The 18,590-nt window shown below is 40.7% G+C and overlaps 1 protein-coding gene across 1 annotated transcript in view; it reads right to left on the bottom strand.

Annotated features, from left to right (window-relative positions):
• Nucleotides 1-18,590, bottom strand: part of PAK5 (p21 (RAC1) activated kinase 5) — a 305,518-nt gene that overhangs the window by 39,963 nt on the left and 246,965 nt on the right. Inside the window, exon 4 of the mRNA XM_021689080.1 lies at nt 1,127-1,912. Coding sequence (XP_021544755.1) covers nt 1,127-1,912 — 786 coding nt within the window. The remainder of the gene's footprint in view (nt 1-1,126; nt 1,913-18,590) is intronic.

Genomic DNA, 18,590 nt, shown 5'->3' with positions numbered 1-18,590 from the left:
AGAACACATTAGAGACCAGAAATAAACCTACATATACATAGTCAATCAATTTTTGACAAAGGAGCCACGAATACACAAATGCAGAAAGGACAGTCTTTTCAATATACGGTACTGCGAAAATTGGGCACATGTAAAAGAATGAAACTGGACCCCTGTCTTACACCACATACAAAAATTAACTCAAAATGCATTGAAGACTTGAATGTAAGCCCTGAAACTATACAATTCCTAGAAGAAAAATAGGAGGTAAGTTCCTTGGCATTGGTCTTGGCAATGATTTTTCGTCTTCGACACCAAAAGGCAATAATAGCAAAAGTAAACAAGTGGGACTACATTGAAATAAAAAGCTTCTGCGCAGCGAAGGGCAAGATCAGCAAAATTAAAAGTCACCGATGGGATGGGAGAAAGTATCTGCAAACCACATGTCTGTTAAGGGGTTAAAAAACATATAAGGAACTCATACAACTCAATAGAAAAAAAAAATCTCAAATAACCCAATCAAAAAATGGACAAAGAACCTGAAAACACATTTTTCTAAGGATGATATACAAATGGTCAACAGGTACATGGAAAGGTTCTAGACATGACTCATCATCAGAGAAAAATCAAAACCACAATGAGATATCCCCCCACACCTGTTAGAATGGTTATTATATTAAAATTTAACTTTAAAATGAACTTTATTAAAAGCTTACCATGTAATCCTGACTTTTTTTTTCCTTTTCAACAGATCCTTGTAAACTTTGCCAGAATGCAGGAACCACTGTATTCCTCCATCTAATGGCTTACAATCATATGCTTCTTAACAGAGGACTTAGTATAATATGAGCACACAATATTTATTAGTAGTATATCAGGATAGCTTTCAAATAAAGAATTTTTTTTTGCCTTTCAATCAGAAACCCTGTAGGAGATCTCCAAAGACTTTGATTTTAATGAATAAATGTGCCTTGCCCTATATCCTCTGCCCTTGGGGCTCGTGGCTGGAAATCAGGTAGGGTTTCAATATGGATTCTCACTTAAAACGCAAACCATCACATTAGAATCTGACTACGTGAGAAGGTCATGCTAGCACCACCTTTGTGGGGTGCATGCACACTGGAGGGAAGGAGGCAGTGAACGTTACCTTTGGAATGCACATTGTGGGCTCGGACAAGCGAGGGTAGGTGTAGGAGTTGTACGAGTGTCCTTGGGGGTGGGTTTTAAATGCACTGGCTCCGAAGGGCATCATCGGTTCCTGGAGCCCCGAGCCTGACCTGGACCTCTGCCGCATGGTAGGCTGAGGGCTGGTCTGATTCAGGTAGGACGACTTTGGCCTCCTATCATAGTCATCCAGGCTGGGTCCCCACTCGCTTTCGCTGAACACCAGACTCTCCTTGGAGCACCCACTGGTGCCTGCAGTTCGAGAAGGCGTGAATTGGAATGGATAATCTAGAGGGGAACTGCTTGAGGCTCTCTGGTACTCCCACTTGAGGTCGCTGTATTCACTTGGTTTACTTAGTGAGTCCAAGTGTGCGTGATAATCAAGGGGAAATCTGGCGAGATCGGACTTCCAAGGCTTCATCTCAGGATAGTGGGCCTCCCCGTGTTTGGTCTTCGTGACGTGCCCATTTTGCTTGGCCACATGGCTGCTCTTATAAAATGGATCCAGGTCGTCGCCATAGAGACTTTTCTCTCGATACTTCTCAGTCGTGTAGTCAGCAGTGGTATCGGATTCACTGGAATACTGTGAGAAGGTGATGAAGCCATTTTCTTCCCGATGGCCTTGACTGTGGCTGGAGGCTCCCTGGTCTGGGGTGGGCGGGCTTTCCTTCCTTAGGGAGTTGGAGCGAGTCACGGAAATGTTGTCAAAGTCCTCCAGCAGGCCGTTGATGGAGGTTTCCTTGCACGGTTTATTTCCTCTAACGATTGTCTGGGAACAGTAAAGGGAATGCCATTTAAAGAAAACATTTCATGCTTTCAAATTGATGTTGGAATCCCGCCCCTACTCCATCTAATTTAAACCACAGAGGAAAAAAGACCCCAGGAACGTCCCCTAAAAAAGTGATAATAAAAAAACTGTTGACTGATTTCAGTCGTGAAATAAGTCAAATATTCTTAAATTGCAAATAATCTTAAATTGCAAATTTTCTTTTACCTATCTCAATAGAGAGATCAATTAAACATCAGAAAGCCATTTAGAAGACTGTATAAGCAATCGTCTTATTTACCAGTTTAGGGGAAACCTCCTCCCCACCCCTTCCCAAACCCTAACCACCTAACAATAAGATGATTATAATTTTAAGTCTATAACTCATTAGAAAAAGCATATTATTTTTTACATCCATTATTCAGATTATTTGCAAAACCAGCAAACACCGTCACTTGAGGATTAACATACCCAGAAATGGGCACACATTTTTTCTTTTTTTACCCTTTTATGGAAGACATATGAAAACTGAGGTTACCAGATTTTATGGAAGAGGAAGGCACTTTCTGAACTGTAAGTAAGGAACAGCATGAAGATTACTTGTGAGATTTTATTTGTGATCACATGTGATCTTCTCATTAAGCATCTAATGGTAATACCTGCTAGAGCCACACTTCCGTATCATCATTGCTTAGCAATTGATGTAGTCGTACTTGAAATCTTAGTGACAAACTGCCAAGCCCAAATGTTACCTTTAATGAACCTAAATAACACTGGAATACCAGGAACAGAAAGAAATCACAAACCACTTACAAAGCCAGTCAGCTGTGCCTTGACAATGACAAGGTTTGCTGCAAAATATGATGGGGGGTGGGGATCAAAGAACAAAGTGTCGTCACTCCAGACTTCCTGGATTTTAAGAGAAAAATACCTTTGAGCAAGTAGCAAAGGAGTTCAAAATCATCTCCGTAGAACAGAGGCTTTCAAACTAGAGGACAAAGTCAAAGCGGTCCTAGAGCATACGCTTTATAGATCAGTGCTTCCCAAAGTCCCCCCAGGATGAAAGACAAGGTTTTGTTTTTTTCCATCCAATCAGTCCAGGATGAAGACTTTTGGTCTGTACCCTTTTCTTTTAAATAAATTTTCAATTCCGGAATGGTTTTAAATGAACAGAGAGTTTGCAAAGAGAACATACAGAGCTCTCATATATCCCTTACTGTACTGTTAACATCTTACACTGCTATTAACTAAACTCCACAGTTTATATGAATTTCATTAGCTTTTTCCCTAGTGTTCCAGGGTCCCATCCAGGATATCTTGTACTTATTTGTCATGTCTCCTTAGTCTCCTCTGGTCTGTGATAGTTTCTCAGACTTTCCTTGTTTTTGGATGACCTTGCCAGTTTTAAGGAATAGTGGTCAGGGGCTCTGCAGAATACCCTCAACTACGAAAGTCTGATGTTTTTCTCGTGGTTAAACTGAGGTTATTGGTTTGGAAGGGGTGCGGGGAGATCACAGAGTAAGGTACCAATTTTATCACATCATATCCAGCGTGCCTGTCATCAACATGGCTTATCACTGCTGATGTTGGCCTTGGTCACCTGGCCCAGGGAGTGCTCACCAGGTTTCCACACTATAAAGTTACATTCTCCTTCCTTCCCTGCTTTCCAAACTATACCCTTGGAAGTGAATCAGTCTCCCTCCCTGAGAAGGGGTACCTATATAACGTATGTGGAATTCGTTACGAATTGCATCCTATTTATTTATTCAATCATTTAGTTGTGTCAGTATGGATAGAATCATGCATCCAGGAGACTTGCATCCTATTTATTTATTCAATCATTTAGTTGTGTCAGTATGGATAGAATCATGGATATTTGTTTTATACTTTGGATTATAATCCTAAAATATACTTTTGTTTTGTTGCTCTAACTGTTCTAGCTTTAGTTACTGAGAGCTCTTTCAGATGGGCTGCTCAGTCCCTTTCATAAGCCCCCATCCTCTTATTTTTTGAGCCCTTCCTCACTTCTTTGGCGCTACAAGATGCTCCGGGTTCATCTTGTCAGTTCCCTGAGCTTGCCCTAAAATCAACCACTTCTCCAAGGGGCCTGGTTCCTTGAACTGGATAATGGTATTAGAAACTAATATCTGGATGCTGGGTGTGCTCACTGCTACTGGGGTGACCCTGTTTCCAGGCCCTCTCAGTGAACAGAGCCAGGCAATACATGGATACACACACTTCCCCCGGTATGCACACACATCTCTAAATATATCTGTCCATCTGTAACTGTATTAAGCTAAACATGAATTCATACTGTTGTCTCTGAATCTCATCTAGGGTACCACATAGTTCATTCTAGCTTTCCCTCATATTTGTTGGTGAAAACCCTGGATCTTCATCTGCCATTCTTTTGGTTATTCAATCCCAGTATACTGATACAGCAGTTTCAGAATCATTACCCCACACCACAACGGGAAACACCGTTGCCAGCTAGAGTGCAGTGTTTAGTATGGTTTTTTTGGACGTTGGGCTTAAAGTTTCCATTCAAAGAAAGCCCTGTTCTCCAAAGTTACTTAGGTAACCCCCTTCAATGACATTATATCAAACAAGTATAATAGTTACATTCTTCTGCCACAGTTTGTATTCCATCCTGGGATCCTCTTGATCTCCTGATTGGCTGAAAAAATTACTCTTTGTGCTGGAAAGTTTTATGGGTATTGACAAATGCGAAGCATCATGTATTCACCATTACAGGGTCAAAATCTCCTTCCCCTTCAAAATCTCCTGAGCTTTCCCCCAGTCAGACACCACCTCCTCCCCAAACCTTTGGTATACTGCTGATCTGTTTTTCATCCTTGTAGTTTTGCCTTTCCTGAATATCATATGAAGGGAATCAAACAGTCTGGAGCCTTTTGGTCTGGCTTCTTTCATTTATTATAATGTATTTAAGGTTAATCCAGGTGGTTCTGTGAATTAATAGCCAATTTTCCCCCTATTCTTCCCCCCCCCCCATTCTTCTTTAAAAATCACTGAACGGTATTCCATCATATGGAGTGTTAGGATTGCTTGTGGAGGAGGGGTCTAAATGGATTGATTGTCCAGCCAGGTGATGTTCTGTGTGAGCATCCCCCAGAGAGAAAAAGAACCACCTGTCATATATACATCTGGACCTCTTCTCAGAGCAAGAACATCTACACCCACCCCAACAGATGAACTTGGGAGAAGCAATACCTTGAACAGGGAAAGGTAAGCACAGGGAAGAGAAAAGGAGGAAATGGACATCTTCTGATGCATTAAGTACAAATGCTAGTAACTCATCCTCAAAACTCTCAAGTCTATCTGAGCAGCTTCCAACTGTATTTCAGTTGTATCTTACCTGTTGATCATTTCTCTTTCTATTTGCTCAGGGTGTTCTTCAAACTCTCTTAGACATAGGTACTGTTACTTTCTGTGGATTTAACAACTGGCCTCCTCTCTTTTTCAATAATGATTTGTGCAAATTTTTTTAAAAAGATTTATTTATTCATTTGAGAGAGAGTGAGCGAGCGCATGAGCGAGGTTAGGGGCAAAGGGAGAGAGAGAATCCTAAGTAGAGTTCCTGCTGAGCAAGGAGTCCAATGCAGGGCTCGATCCCATGACCTGACATCATGATCTCAGCCAAAATCAAGAGTCGAATGCTCACCTGACTGAGCCAGCCAGGCGCCCCATGTTTTGTACAAATTTTTAAGAAAATAGTATTAATCTGTTTATATCACAGTGGACCAACTAAAAGTCTTTTTAGCCACCATTCTGGACAGAGATTATACTCTTGCACATTCCTATTCTCTCTCTTTATCAATAACTGGCAGATTACTCAATGAAATGTTCTCAGGAATTCAGGGTCTTCCCCAAAAGTAGCTTCCTGGTATTTCTAATCCTGGGCATTCATATTGACTGATATACCACATGAATAATGACTATAAGGTATGCCAAGGTCTTTAAGTACCTTCTCAATTATTGGACCTGCTTGGATAATCCTGTAGCAAAAATATTATCCAGACTTCCTCTGAACTTGACAAATAATAGTTAGCTATATAACAATTTTTCATGTTCAATGTTATCTTTGGGTCTATATCCCAGAAAAAAAATCATTTCTCTAAATTCTATCCATCTTAAACAATATTAATCTTTCTTGTCTGCCTCTACCCTTCCTATCTCTGAATACATGAAATATTCAGCTCTGGGACCACAGAATCACTTCTAGCATCTTAATGTTGGAAGGAATCTAGAGATCATCTAGGCCTCCTCCTTCCTTTCCCGAGTAACACTAAAACTCAGAGCTGACTCTGTCCACTGATACATAACAGACCTGGGATTCAAACCCAAAGCCTCTCTCTTCCAGTCTAGTGTCCTCTCTCTCTCTCAAATCAAAGTATAGCTGATATACAATGAATGTTACATTACTTTCAGCTTAGTCTAGCTCTCTTTCTGAGATACTCTTCAGACTCTTTTGAGCTAAACAAAATAGCACCAGTTGGATGCAAATGCTTCGTGTGTGACATCACAACCCATCAAAAATGGGTCAATAAAATACGTACTTTCTATTGCGCACTCCATTCCCTAGCGATGAGTTGTTCAATTTACAACATATGGGCAATTCTAGGTTCTGGTCTTAATTTCAGCCACATTTGCTATGTGATTTAGTTTCATCCTTTTTTCATTACCTCTTCTCCAATTTATAAAAAGGATACTATCACTTGATATCTAGTGATACCCCTCGCAGACACCTTCAGGAATTGTAGAGGCTGATGGAGGGAGAGATTATATAGCAGTTTTGAAACATACCAATGTACACACTGCCTTCCGGTGTACACAAATTTGTAAATCTGAAATAAGTAAAGAACATTAAACACAACTCGTCCATGAAGACAAGTTAAAACGTGAAGATTATAAAGTAAAGAAAAGATCAGAGATGAACAAACTAAAAATCATGGTAAGTTTTCAGGAAGAGGAGAATTATGAGCTAGGTCCAGGAGGAATTAATAGATGGACTCAGATGACAAAAAAGAGTGATTACCAGCTCATCACTTACTCAATGATGGAGGCACAGAGATGATCAGAGTATGTTAAGATGCCACTATCTTTGGGCTATGTGGATAATTGTGATAAAAGAAAGGGTCCCCCGCTCATATCAAAGTGGCATTTCAATCACTTGTCCTTTGGAATTTATATCCAGAGAACCTGTTAGTTCATCTTCAGCAAATTAATAAATGGCTATTATGGGGCTGGACTATTAGTCTTAGAAATTCACTACCAGGACAGATATTTAGAAGGAAAAAACCCTTCCCTATGTGATTCTTTTGTGGTCAGAGCATTATTGAATACTTCCTTTGAAACTGCTGAGTCCTTTCAATCTTCCCGTTTTCCCACTAAAACTCTTCCAATTTCATTAATGAGCTGAATGTGCAGACTTGAAACTCAGTCACTTTGTTTCTGGGGAATACTGTGAGAAAGGAATTTAGATGTCTATATCATCTATCAATGTATCCATCAAACCACCTATCCACCCATCCATCCATACAATAACAGCTAAAACTATAACAGAAATCTAGAATATGCCTATATCCATGCTATCTGTATTTTTTAAATGACTAAGTGATAACCTAATGAAGTTGTCTGGGAGAGCCCTTTTTTTCTCTCATTAATGCTATAAATAGCATTAGTGCTATAAATATCTTACATTTGGAAAATGAAAAACCAAGCAATCATGAACGACTATTTCACAATTTTGTCCCTCAAGTAAGTTCATTTAGATTTTTCTGGGAGATGAGAGGGTCACTGTTTCAACACACAAATTAATCTGTGACCTCAGAGTCGGGGGGGGTCTGCTGTTTCCATGCACTTATCATTGCATATCCAGAGATGTATGTTCAGTTTATATACAAAATTATAGCAGTAAACTCAATAAACAGAATTCTATATATTTATTATTGTGGAAGGAGAAAAATTAATATTACTATGAGCTAAATGCTATTTAGAAGAAAAAATAAAGACTCTCATTGAACAAGAAACACTTTTAAAAACAATATAGTATTTTTTAAATTTAATTTGATTTTATTATGTCAGTCATCATACAGTACATCATGTACATCATTAGTTTTTGATGTAGTGTTCCATGATTCATTGTTTGCGTATAACACCCAGTGCTCCATGCAGTACGTGCCCTCCTTAATACCCATCACCGGGCTAACCCATCCCCCCACCCACCTCACCTCTAAAACCCTGTTTGTTTCTCAGGTCCATAGTCTCTCATGGTTCATCTCTCCCTCCAATTTCCCCCCCTTCATTTTTCCCTTCCTTCTCCTAATGTCCTCCATGTTATTCCTTATGTTCCACAAATAAGTGAAACCATATGATAACTGACTTTCTCTGCTTGACTTATTTCACTTAGCATAATCTCAATGTAGTATTTTTTATCCTTGTTTCGAATCAGGCTCATAGCACTTACCAGCTGTGTGATAGTGGGCAAGTTACCTAACCTTTTAAAGCCATGGTTTCTAACCCCTAAAATGACAAGAATAAATCTTTGCCTCATTGGGTTAATGTGATTCAATAATATGTATAAAACAGTTGGCATGATTTCTGGCATGCAGTAAGTACTAAGAAACGGTATTTATTTTATAAGTTAAAATTTACTTTTAAATTAGGTTGATAATAATTTAGGAAAAAAGCTGCAAATAACAGAATAAATCTCAGCTTTCTACAATGGAAGAAGTGATGTTTCAGACTTTTAAAAACCATTATTAGTAATTTGAGATACAAAACACAAATTTCTTGAGTTTAAAGATGTATCTTCGGGGCGCCTGGGTGGCTCAGTTGGTTAAGCGACTGCCTTCGGCTTGGGTCATGATCCTGGAGTCCCGGGATCGAGTCCCGCATCGGGCTCCCTGCTCGGCGGGGAGTCTGCTTCTCCCTCTGACCCTCCTCCCTCTCATGTTCTCTGTCTCTCATTCTCTCTCTCTCAAATAAATAAAATCTTAAAAAAAAAGATGTATCTTCAATTAACTACTATTGTTATATATATCAAATAAATATTCCTTACAGATCTAAAAAATGGAATACTTTCAAATCATGATTAGCACTCTATTGGTATCTTTCTTAAAAATGTAATGTCTGAGTCATAAAAATTAACAAAATTAGATTTTCAACTATTTAAACTGAAAGATATGTACAGAAGAGTAAGATTAATAGAAATACAATAAAGTATTGACAGTGGTCATCTCTAGGTGGGGAGATTAAGGGTGCTATATATTTTAGACCTGTGCTTCTCAAATCTTAATGTGCATACAAATCACGGGCAGATCTTGTTAAAGGGAGATTCTCATTCCATAGGTCTGAGAGGGCTGGGATTTTGCATCTTGAATGAGCTCCCAGGCAGGGATAATGTGGCGGCTCAATCTTCACACTGTGTACTCAATGGGGTTAGTGTATTTTCAAGATTTTCCACAACTAGGGTACTTTTATAATAAAAAACATTAGACCAGCATTTACTTTTCCGTTTAATAGGATTCAGGATTATATATATATGTGTGTGCATATATATACAGTATTAAATACACATATTTTATTAAGTATATAGTACAGAGTTAAATATATTTTATATCTAGATAACATTATATATACATAAACACACATATATATAATATCACATATATACATACAGTATTAAAATTATTTGATGTTACCAGTTGGCTGCTAGGAGCTACACTCTTCAACATTTTCCCATTCCCTACAGGGGTGGAATACTTCTACTGTTTAACTAAAATGAATACTTTAATAGATTTCACTATTTTGGCACACCTGCTTCTATAGCATCATGATCTTAGTACGAAGCTATAAATCTTAGGATTATTGATGAATAAAACCTGAGTGCCATGGAAGTGAAGGTGTAGTTGCCGATATTTGAAAATTTCAGAAAAAAAATTTTATCCATAGCAAAAACAAAAACAAACAAACAACAACAACAACAAAACACAGAAAAACCCCAAGACACTGTAACAGGCCATATAAGGCATTGTCTTTTCTTGGATCCCCTTTTTAGCATTTGGAGATGTTTACAGATGGTATAAATGTATCACTCTTTTTTTTTTTTTAAAGATTTTATTTATTTATTTGACAGAGAGAGACACAGCGAGAGAGGGAACACAAGCAGGGGAGGTGGGAGAGGGAGAAGCAAGCTTCCTGCCGAGCAGGGAGCCCGATGCGGGGCTCGATCCCAGGACCCTGGGATCATGACCTGAGCCGAAGGCAGACGCTTAACGACTGAGCCACCCAGGCGCCCCTAAATGTATCACTCTTAAAGGAACCACATGCTTGTATCATATGACCTCACTGATATGAGGAATTCTTAATCTCAGTAAACAAACTGAGGGTTGTTGGAGTGGGGGGTGGGGTGGGAGGGATGGGGTGACTGGGTGATGGACACTGGGGAGGGTATGTGCTCTGGTAAGCGCTGTGAATTGTGCAAGACTGTTGAACCTCAGATCTGTACCTCTGAAACAAATAATGCAATATATGTTAAGAAAAAAAAAAAAGAAGATGATAGCAGGAGGGGAAGAATGAAGGGGGGAAAATCGTAGGGGGAGATGAACCATGAAAGAGGATGGACTCTGAAAAACAAACTGAGGATTTTAGAGGGGAGGGGGTGGGGGGGTGGGTTAGCCTGGTGACGGGTATTAAAGAGGGCACGTTCTGCATGGAGCACTGGGTGTTATATGCAAACAATGAATCATGGAACACTACATCAAAAACTAATGATGTAACGTATGGTGATTAACATAACATAAAAAAAAAGGAACCACATGCTTTTCTCTCTTTTCATGAAAATGATTAAATCAGTGTTAACAAGCAGGGCCTTGCAAAATATATATATACCTATTAAAAATAAATTGCTGACCTGCCTAAAAGGAAGAGAAAAAAAGAAGGGTTGAATACCCTTCTTTAGTCAGGAAGACCAGGGCAACTAGAGCCGAGGTCATATTTTTTTCCCTGACACAGGTTTCACTTTAAGGAATCATCAACTACCAAGCAATGATAATGAAATCCAAACACGCAGAATTTTACAACACGGTTTAACTCGGTTTCCAAAATGTAAGAACCACTATTTACAGCTGTCAGTGTGGGATGTTTATGAAAGCAAGATTGTGCAGTTTTAGAGATCGATAATATAATAACTGCAAGAGTATCGGTGAATTTCATGCTGCGGAACAGCCAGGCATTAAAGATCAATGCAACCCAATCTATTTGAGCCCGACAGCCTGGTTCTCATTGTCTTTCCATTGTGCTTGGACCGGCTCAGCGTCTGCTCTCTTGGTGACAGTGGCCATATTTCATGGTGCTTCCTCCCCAGGCTGCCGGCCAGTGATAAGCTATAATGGATCTGTCCGTAAGAACAGCTGTCTCCCCTTGCACTGAGGAAGAGATGAAAAAGGGCCTCTGCTCTCACACACTGTATTAACCTTGACAATAATGAAGTGTGTAATTAACAGCTTTGCCCTAATAAGACCTTGCATTTCTTAAAAAAAAACAAAACAAAACAATGTCTTCTATCCTCTTCAAGAATGTGTTCCATTTTGTCGTTCTGAGTAAACGCTTCTCTGGGAGTCAATAAGCTAAATATCCCCATGACTCGAGAACAGACCAGGAGTCTCTCACAGAAAGTATCTACTTTTAACAATTTATCTGAATTCTCACCCTGTTGGCAGAGAACCAGTTCCCTTGTTTTTATTAAGGAATGTGGCTGGAAAAAGCTGTGTACGTAGCAACAGACAGACAAACCTGACATACTTGAATCTTTAGGGCAAGAAATGCTAATTTTCATCTGTATTTTCTAACACCAGAAGACCTTGGATCTTCTATTTTCTTTCACCGTTCTACATACATCTTTTTTGGTAACCAAAGGGGGTGGGGCTAATTGGGTGAACAGCTGGGATCGCATATTCCTGGAAAACAGGAGAATCAGGGCAGGACATCTCAAAATGGCAGCAGTGGTGAGGATTTCTAGCCATTAAGATCTTCTCAGTAAATACGTAATGATCCTACAGAATCCGAATAAGCCAATTCCTTTCCTAACTAAAACTACTGTTATGTTCTGCACAAATTCTAATAAGATACAATGTATCTTAAGAACGATTTTGTGAATTTAGTAAAAAGAAGATTACTCATGAACTGGAAAATGGTCTGTTTGCCATTTTTCCTTCCTCTTTAAACACAGGGAATCCAATGCATTTAGTGACCAGTTCCATACAAGGAGAATCCCTAAAGGTGACTTTCTGTTTATTGTTAATCTGGCAAAGCAAATGCAGTTTATAGTCCTGGTTCTTGCTGCTTAGAATGTGAGGCAGTTGAGCTGAAGTCAACGGAAGTCAGTTTGACCAGGGGTAACAGTGAGCAGTGTTTCATAGATGTGTTTAAAGTTGGTTTGCGACTATGAGTATTCTAGTTGAGAACTTAACTATTATTTGCTTGCTGTTTTCTGGGTCAGGGTCTAGGTAGCAATGAGGTCTAAGGAAGTATCTCTTTCATTAATTTATTCATTTACTGAAACAAAAAATCATTTAAAAAAAATTTTTTTTAAAGATTTTATTTATTTATGAGAGAGAGAATGAGAGAGAGAGAGCATATGAGAGGGGGGGAGGGTCAGAGGGAGAAGCAGACTCCCTGCTGAGCAGGGAGCCCGACGCGGGACTTGATCCGGAGACTCCAGGATCATGACCTGAGCCGAAGGCAGTCGCTTAACCAACTGAGCCACCCAGGTGCCCCCCCAAAATCATTTCTATGGGCAGGGAGTACTTGGAGGTGAGACAAGAGTCCACCATCTGTTTCTTAACGTGGGTAGTATGTATAAGAATCTAATATTACTCTTTAAACTTCTCATGTGCTATATTCACACCTGAGCCTGTGTTCCTCAAAAGCAGAGCTGAGCCAAAGGCTTGCAGGTGAATAGTCTATTTTGGAAAATGAGGTTAGGAACAGTAAGGGGGTGACACAGAGAAGGGGAAGTCAATTCAAGGGTGTGTTATCAAGCTGGCTGTCTGGGCTACCGCGGCTCGGTTTTCCTGAGGAGCTGTGAAGCCTGCCTCAGAACCGACCACTCAAAGCAATGAAGATGGAAGGATTCATCCACCTGCTCCCATCTTCTGTGTCAGAATGGCTGAGGGGACTCCCACGAGTGTCACACAAGGGGGAGGTGAAGAAACCGCCACATCTGATAGCAAAGGTAAGCGGTACAATGGAGGGGAGCGGGGGGGGTGCCTCAGCACTGGCCCGAGGAAAAAAGGCTGGCCTAAAAGACATGAGATGGGGCGCAAGAAGCATCCGTGCACCCTCTTTAGACATAGATTTCACAGTAAAAAAAATTAGAAATGAAGACAGGGTTCCCTTCTCACAAATCCATGGGCATGGATACCAGTATGCTTGATTGACGTAGCAGATATGCTAGGTGGCCACCAAAGATGTGTACTCCCCTTCCACTGTGCAAAGGTATTGTTGTAAAGCTGTTCCCAGCCAGGACCACATTTCCCAGCACCCTTTGCATCTGGACAGACCATGGGACCAATTCTCACTCACAGAATGAGAGCAGGATGTGATATGTATCCCTTCCGGGCCAAAGCTACAGAGAAATCCCTTTTCTTCTCTTTATTCTCCTGTCTGCCAGCTGAATGCAGAAGACCTGGCAGGCTCCCCTTAATGGCGAGGGGATGTTGGAGCCACGTGGTAGAATGTGTATTGCCGAATGACCACATGGGATACCGTGCTCTGGTTAGAAAATCCACGTTGGATATTAAGTGAGACATAAACTTCTATTTTGTTGAGCTTTACTAAGATGTAAGGGTTAATAAGTTACAGAAGCTAGAATTACCTTAACTAATAGAATAATGATTATAGTGAGTCCAGAATTAGAAAACAGACCAGGAATTAAAGAGAGTAGGTAGGCACAGACTTGACGTTAGTGTTCCGATCATGTGTGCCCACGCTGACTCTCTATAACTGGCCACACCAGCTGCAGGGATACCAAGGGAAGCATTGTGAATTATGAACCTTAAGCTCACTTTCCAAAATAAATTCACATACAAGGCTTTGTCTAAGCTCTACTTTTGAGGAGCCCAGTCTAAGATGTGACTACAGCACATGGAGAGTTTAGAGAATATTACATAAGAATTTAATATAGGAGAAATGACACTGAGCACCTGAAGCCTGAGACAGAGCACTGAGAGCTGTGAATAGAAGTGCTTATCTCAGCTGATTTGAGGGTATCAGTAAGAGGGGGACCACATCTGAACAAACTTTTTATTTTTCTGTACTTCAGGATGAGATATAAACTCACGCAGGGGAGAGAAAGAAGGCACGTTCATCAGGGCGTATCACACAGGCCCACCTTAGAGTTTGATATCAGTCTCTGTGATGGACTGCTTCTGAAATGAGCACAGGTCGTCCCCCCACCCCCCTCTATGCAATGTGACTTTATAGTCCTTCAGACCAGGAGGTGGTGAAGTCTATGTTCCCACCCTTGAATCTGAGATAGCCATATGGCTAGCTTAGACAAAAGAGAGTGACATCACACCAATTCTTAGTCTGGGCTGCGAGAAGCCTTGTCAGCTGCTGCCCTCTCTATCCCCTGCCTCTCCTGGGTGAAGAAGCTTGGGCTGGCCTGCTGGAAGATCAGAGATGAGCCATCCTAGATCAGCCAGCCCCAATTCAATTCATCCATATGCCTCTTTCCTCCAGGCTGCCCAGAGCAGGGTGATGCAGAAGAGGAGGCAGGAAAGCCAGGAACTGGGCTCATTTTTACTGCGGCAGGTGAACCAGACTGCCAGGGGAGGAAAGGCTTGTGTGCCTATGGGTAGGGATGGCAATCCTTAATGTGGCCAGAGAACAAGGCATTTATATGAGTAGAAATTCATTAGAGATGACTCCTGGGGTGGCGGGCTTAAGTGAAGCCTCTTAATCATTGAGCCACTCGACACCTGCTTTTGCCCATAAAGGATGAGTCAGCACGGAATTCCAACAGGACATGGCCAAGGCTTATCTCTGAGTTGCTTTTTGTTTTTTTTTGTTTTTTTTTATGGCTAAAGTTATTTGAAATCGGCATAACCTCATGGTTAGAATTTGGGTTCTGTTTATACAGACCATAAAAAAATCAGTCAAAAATGGGCATTTTGGCAATTGTGCAGTTCCCTATCACCACTTAAAAACTCTTAAAAAGCCATTAGATATCAGGTTGCTTCAGCAAATTTAAGTTATTTGTAAGGTATCTGTCCTTTACTATTCCAAGATTTGTTTTAAAAGTCTATCTTTTCGAAGTCTAAAAATTCATATGTTTTAATATATCAAGAACTTTAAAAATGTAGCTACTGGAACATGTGAAATTAAATATTGGTTTGCATTATATTTCTATGGGACAGCATTGATCTAAAGTGGGAGATGGCAAGCTACGGTCTGTGAGCCAAATCCAGCCTGTTTTTGTAAAGAAGTTTTATTGGAACACAGCCATGTGCGTTTATGTACAGTATGTGGCTGTTTTTGGACCACAACAGGCAGAATGCAGCAGTTGCGACGGAAACCACATGGCCCATGGCCCTCCACAGAAAAAGTCTGCTGACTCTTGAACTGGACTGTCACCAGTTGTCCCTGTCTTTTTTTGGGGGGGGGGCGGGGGGAAGGGGGAACTGTTCTAGTAATTGACTCATGAGCTGCACCAAAAAACAAAAACAAAAAAAGCTTCCTGGTGAGTTGGGTGTGCTGTGTCAGTGGGATAGGGTCACTTGGCACCAAAACGGGACTCAGCTCCTTTATAATCTGTGCTTCTATGGCAAACGGGGACGTGAAACACAGGTCGTCCACTCCTGATGCAATTGTGTGTGTGGGCCAAGTCAGTTGATTGAAGAAGCAATGGCATCCTGTTCTCAAAGGAGTTCTCAGGCAATAGCAGTCAGAGGCACAGCCTGGTCGGGTTCTCGTTCGGTATCAGCCATCACAGACATGATGCCATAGACAAGAGCTGAGCACCCTCCACACAGGATCTGAGCTTTAAATAATTTGTGAGATCGATGATATGACTGCCAATATTCCATGAATCAGCTTCGAAGAGCTTCTAGTCACTCACATTGACCTAAACACTGTTTGCCAAGACAATTAGAAGTGGTTTCCCCATATTCAACCTTCACAAGACCTTGAGATGGACGGCATTATTACCCCTGTGTACAAAGAAGGAAAATGAGGCTCAGAGAGGCCAAGCAACTTGCCCAGCGTCACTCAGCTGGCAGGGTACTGCCTCTCAATATATATGAAAATCACAGCAGAGCCCATCAGCATCCTCAACTTTAACCTCTGAAGGTGTGGAAAAGGAAGCAAAGCAGGCAGGGACAAGCTCCACCCCCCACAAGACAATGAGGAGAAAGTAAGCACACCCAAGGCAAGTTAACAGAAAACATTTCCAGAAACAAACTTTCTTGGGGCACCTGGGTTCCTCAGTTGGTTAAGGGCCCAACTGTTGATTTCGGCTCAGGTCATGATCTCAGGGTTGTGAGATTGAGCCCCGTGTTGGGCTCCATGCTGGGTGTGGACTCTGCTTAAGATGCTCTAAAGAGGGCACATATTGAATGGAGCACTGGGTGTTATACGCAAACAATGAATCATGGAACACTAATGATGTAATGTATGGTGATTAACATAACATAATAAAATAATATTAAAAAGATGCTCTCTCTCCCTCCTCCTCTGCCCCCCTCCACAAAAATTTTTTTTTTTTAATTAAAAGTAAAGAAACAAACTTCCTTTTTTTTTTTTAAAAAAAAAGGAAACAAACTTTCTTAAGGAAAGATGTTTAAAACTCAGAATTATGGGAACTGTGGGGGAAACAAGGTGATTGCTCTCTGGAATAATTAGTCTTTACAGCAACTTCAAAATTCTGTCACCACAACAAAGGAAACATCTTGTTACATCGCATTTGCTCAAGATTTTGACATTTAAAAATTTAATAGCGAACAAAATATGTAGTCTACACATCAGTTGTTAACCTCCCCCTGTAAAAACAAACCAACTAATTACATGATTCTTGAAATACTGCTACTATGCAATGCTAAATGTCAAAAGTTTTTCTTTGTTATAGACTATATAAAGATGCACAAGGCATATTTAAATTTGGTCAACAAAATTTTACCTCTGAGTGTCCGAAGTTTTCATTTTTTTCCACCTGACGTTTTAAGCAATTTTAACAAACATGAAAAGGATCTCTTTGAGGCATAAGAAATGTTAAGAAACTTGTTAATCTGGAAATAAAACTGCTAGGCACTTAAATAACATTTTAGAGTATAAAGTCAGTATTGTCGTTATGTACTTAATATTTCAAAGATGGACTGGTCTTAGATGGCAAGAAAAAATTATGTTCCCCCATGGGAAAAAAAGGTAGAGAAAAGCTGGGCTCTAAATAGTCCAAAAGTTTCAGAAACATTGAACTTCAAAGTCCATTAAATATTAAGGTCAGCTTTACTGAACATTCCTAGCTATTAGTCACTCATTTCTCTTTAGTCATTGAAGTCAGAGAGATGATGGTTACCTCCAGGGGAAGGATGGTCACTGGGAAGAGGCCCAAGCAAATTTTCTGGGTGATGAAAATGTTCTCTATCTTCATCTGGGTCATGATCATCCCATGAATGTATGCATATGTAAAAATATAGCAAGCTGGACATTGGTGATCTTTTATGCAAATTATTTTGTTAAAATACATTGGGGTGACACCCAACCAAGTGGTTGCTTGTCTTTTCCAGCAAATATGTAGCACCCTGAGGGCAGGCTCTGCAAAGGTCAGACACTGGCTATACCCCGGAAACAGTGTTTGCCAGGTGTTGGCAGGTAGGGTCAGTCAGCATTATCATTGGATGAATGATGGAGTTTAAGTTGGAAGGCAATTAATAAAGAAGGGGGCTGATAGGTAAGCATAATGCGGCAGCACTGGACGACTGGAGGGCCAAGGGAAGGAGAAGAACAAATCTTGTGGGGTATGGTTTTGAGTGAGTGACCAAGTCAGAGAGAAGGCAAATCTGATCAAAGATACGAGACTGCACACTGAATATTCTAGTAACTTAGCAAGTGCCAAGGAAATAATGCTATTACAAGTTGGGAGGTCACTTTCATCCTTAATTTCTTCACCTTTCCCACTCGTGGAGCCTAGTGCCTCTCTGCCTGCTAACTTGGCTCGCCCAGAGAAACCTGGAAGTCTGTGAGGCTTTCCTTCTGCCCAGGGGAGGTGCTAACTCCTCACTTTTTTTGTTAGACAAGCTATGTACAGAATAGAATTGTGTGGTTTCTCTTTTCTTTTGCAAAATAAGATCCCTTTTCCCTCAAAGATCTCTCTCTCTCTCTCTCTCTCTCTCTATCCGGCCATCTTTCCATCTATTCAAGGTATAAGACTGTCCACATTTAAAAGCTTGTATCTCTTTGAAACTCAACAAAAGGTTTAAGAATGCACCGTGGGGTTTTCTAACAGCCGAGGCAGTGGGAGGCTCTGTTTTACCTGGCAGCTTTGAAGGCAGTGGGCTCTCAGCCATAGCCACACACCGGAGTGACCTGGGGGACTTTAGGAACAGTCGTGAAGCCAAGGCCCCTCCCCACACCAATTACATCTCCAATGGCGGCTCCAGGT

The sequence above is a fragment of the Neomonachus schauinslandi genome, chromosome 10 (genome assembly GCF_002201575.2).
Source record: "Neomonachus schauinslandi chromosome 10, ASM220157v2, whole genome shotgun sequence".
NCBI lineage: Eukaryota > Metazoa > Chordata > Mammalia > Carnivora > Phocidae > Neomonachus > Neomonachus schauinslandi.
This window is presented reverse-complemented; position numbering and strand designations above follow the sequence as displayed.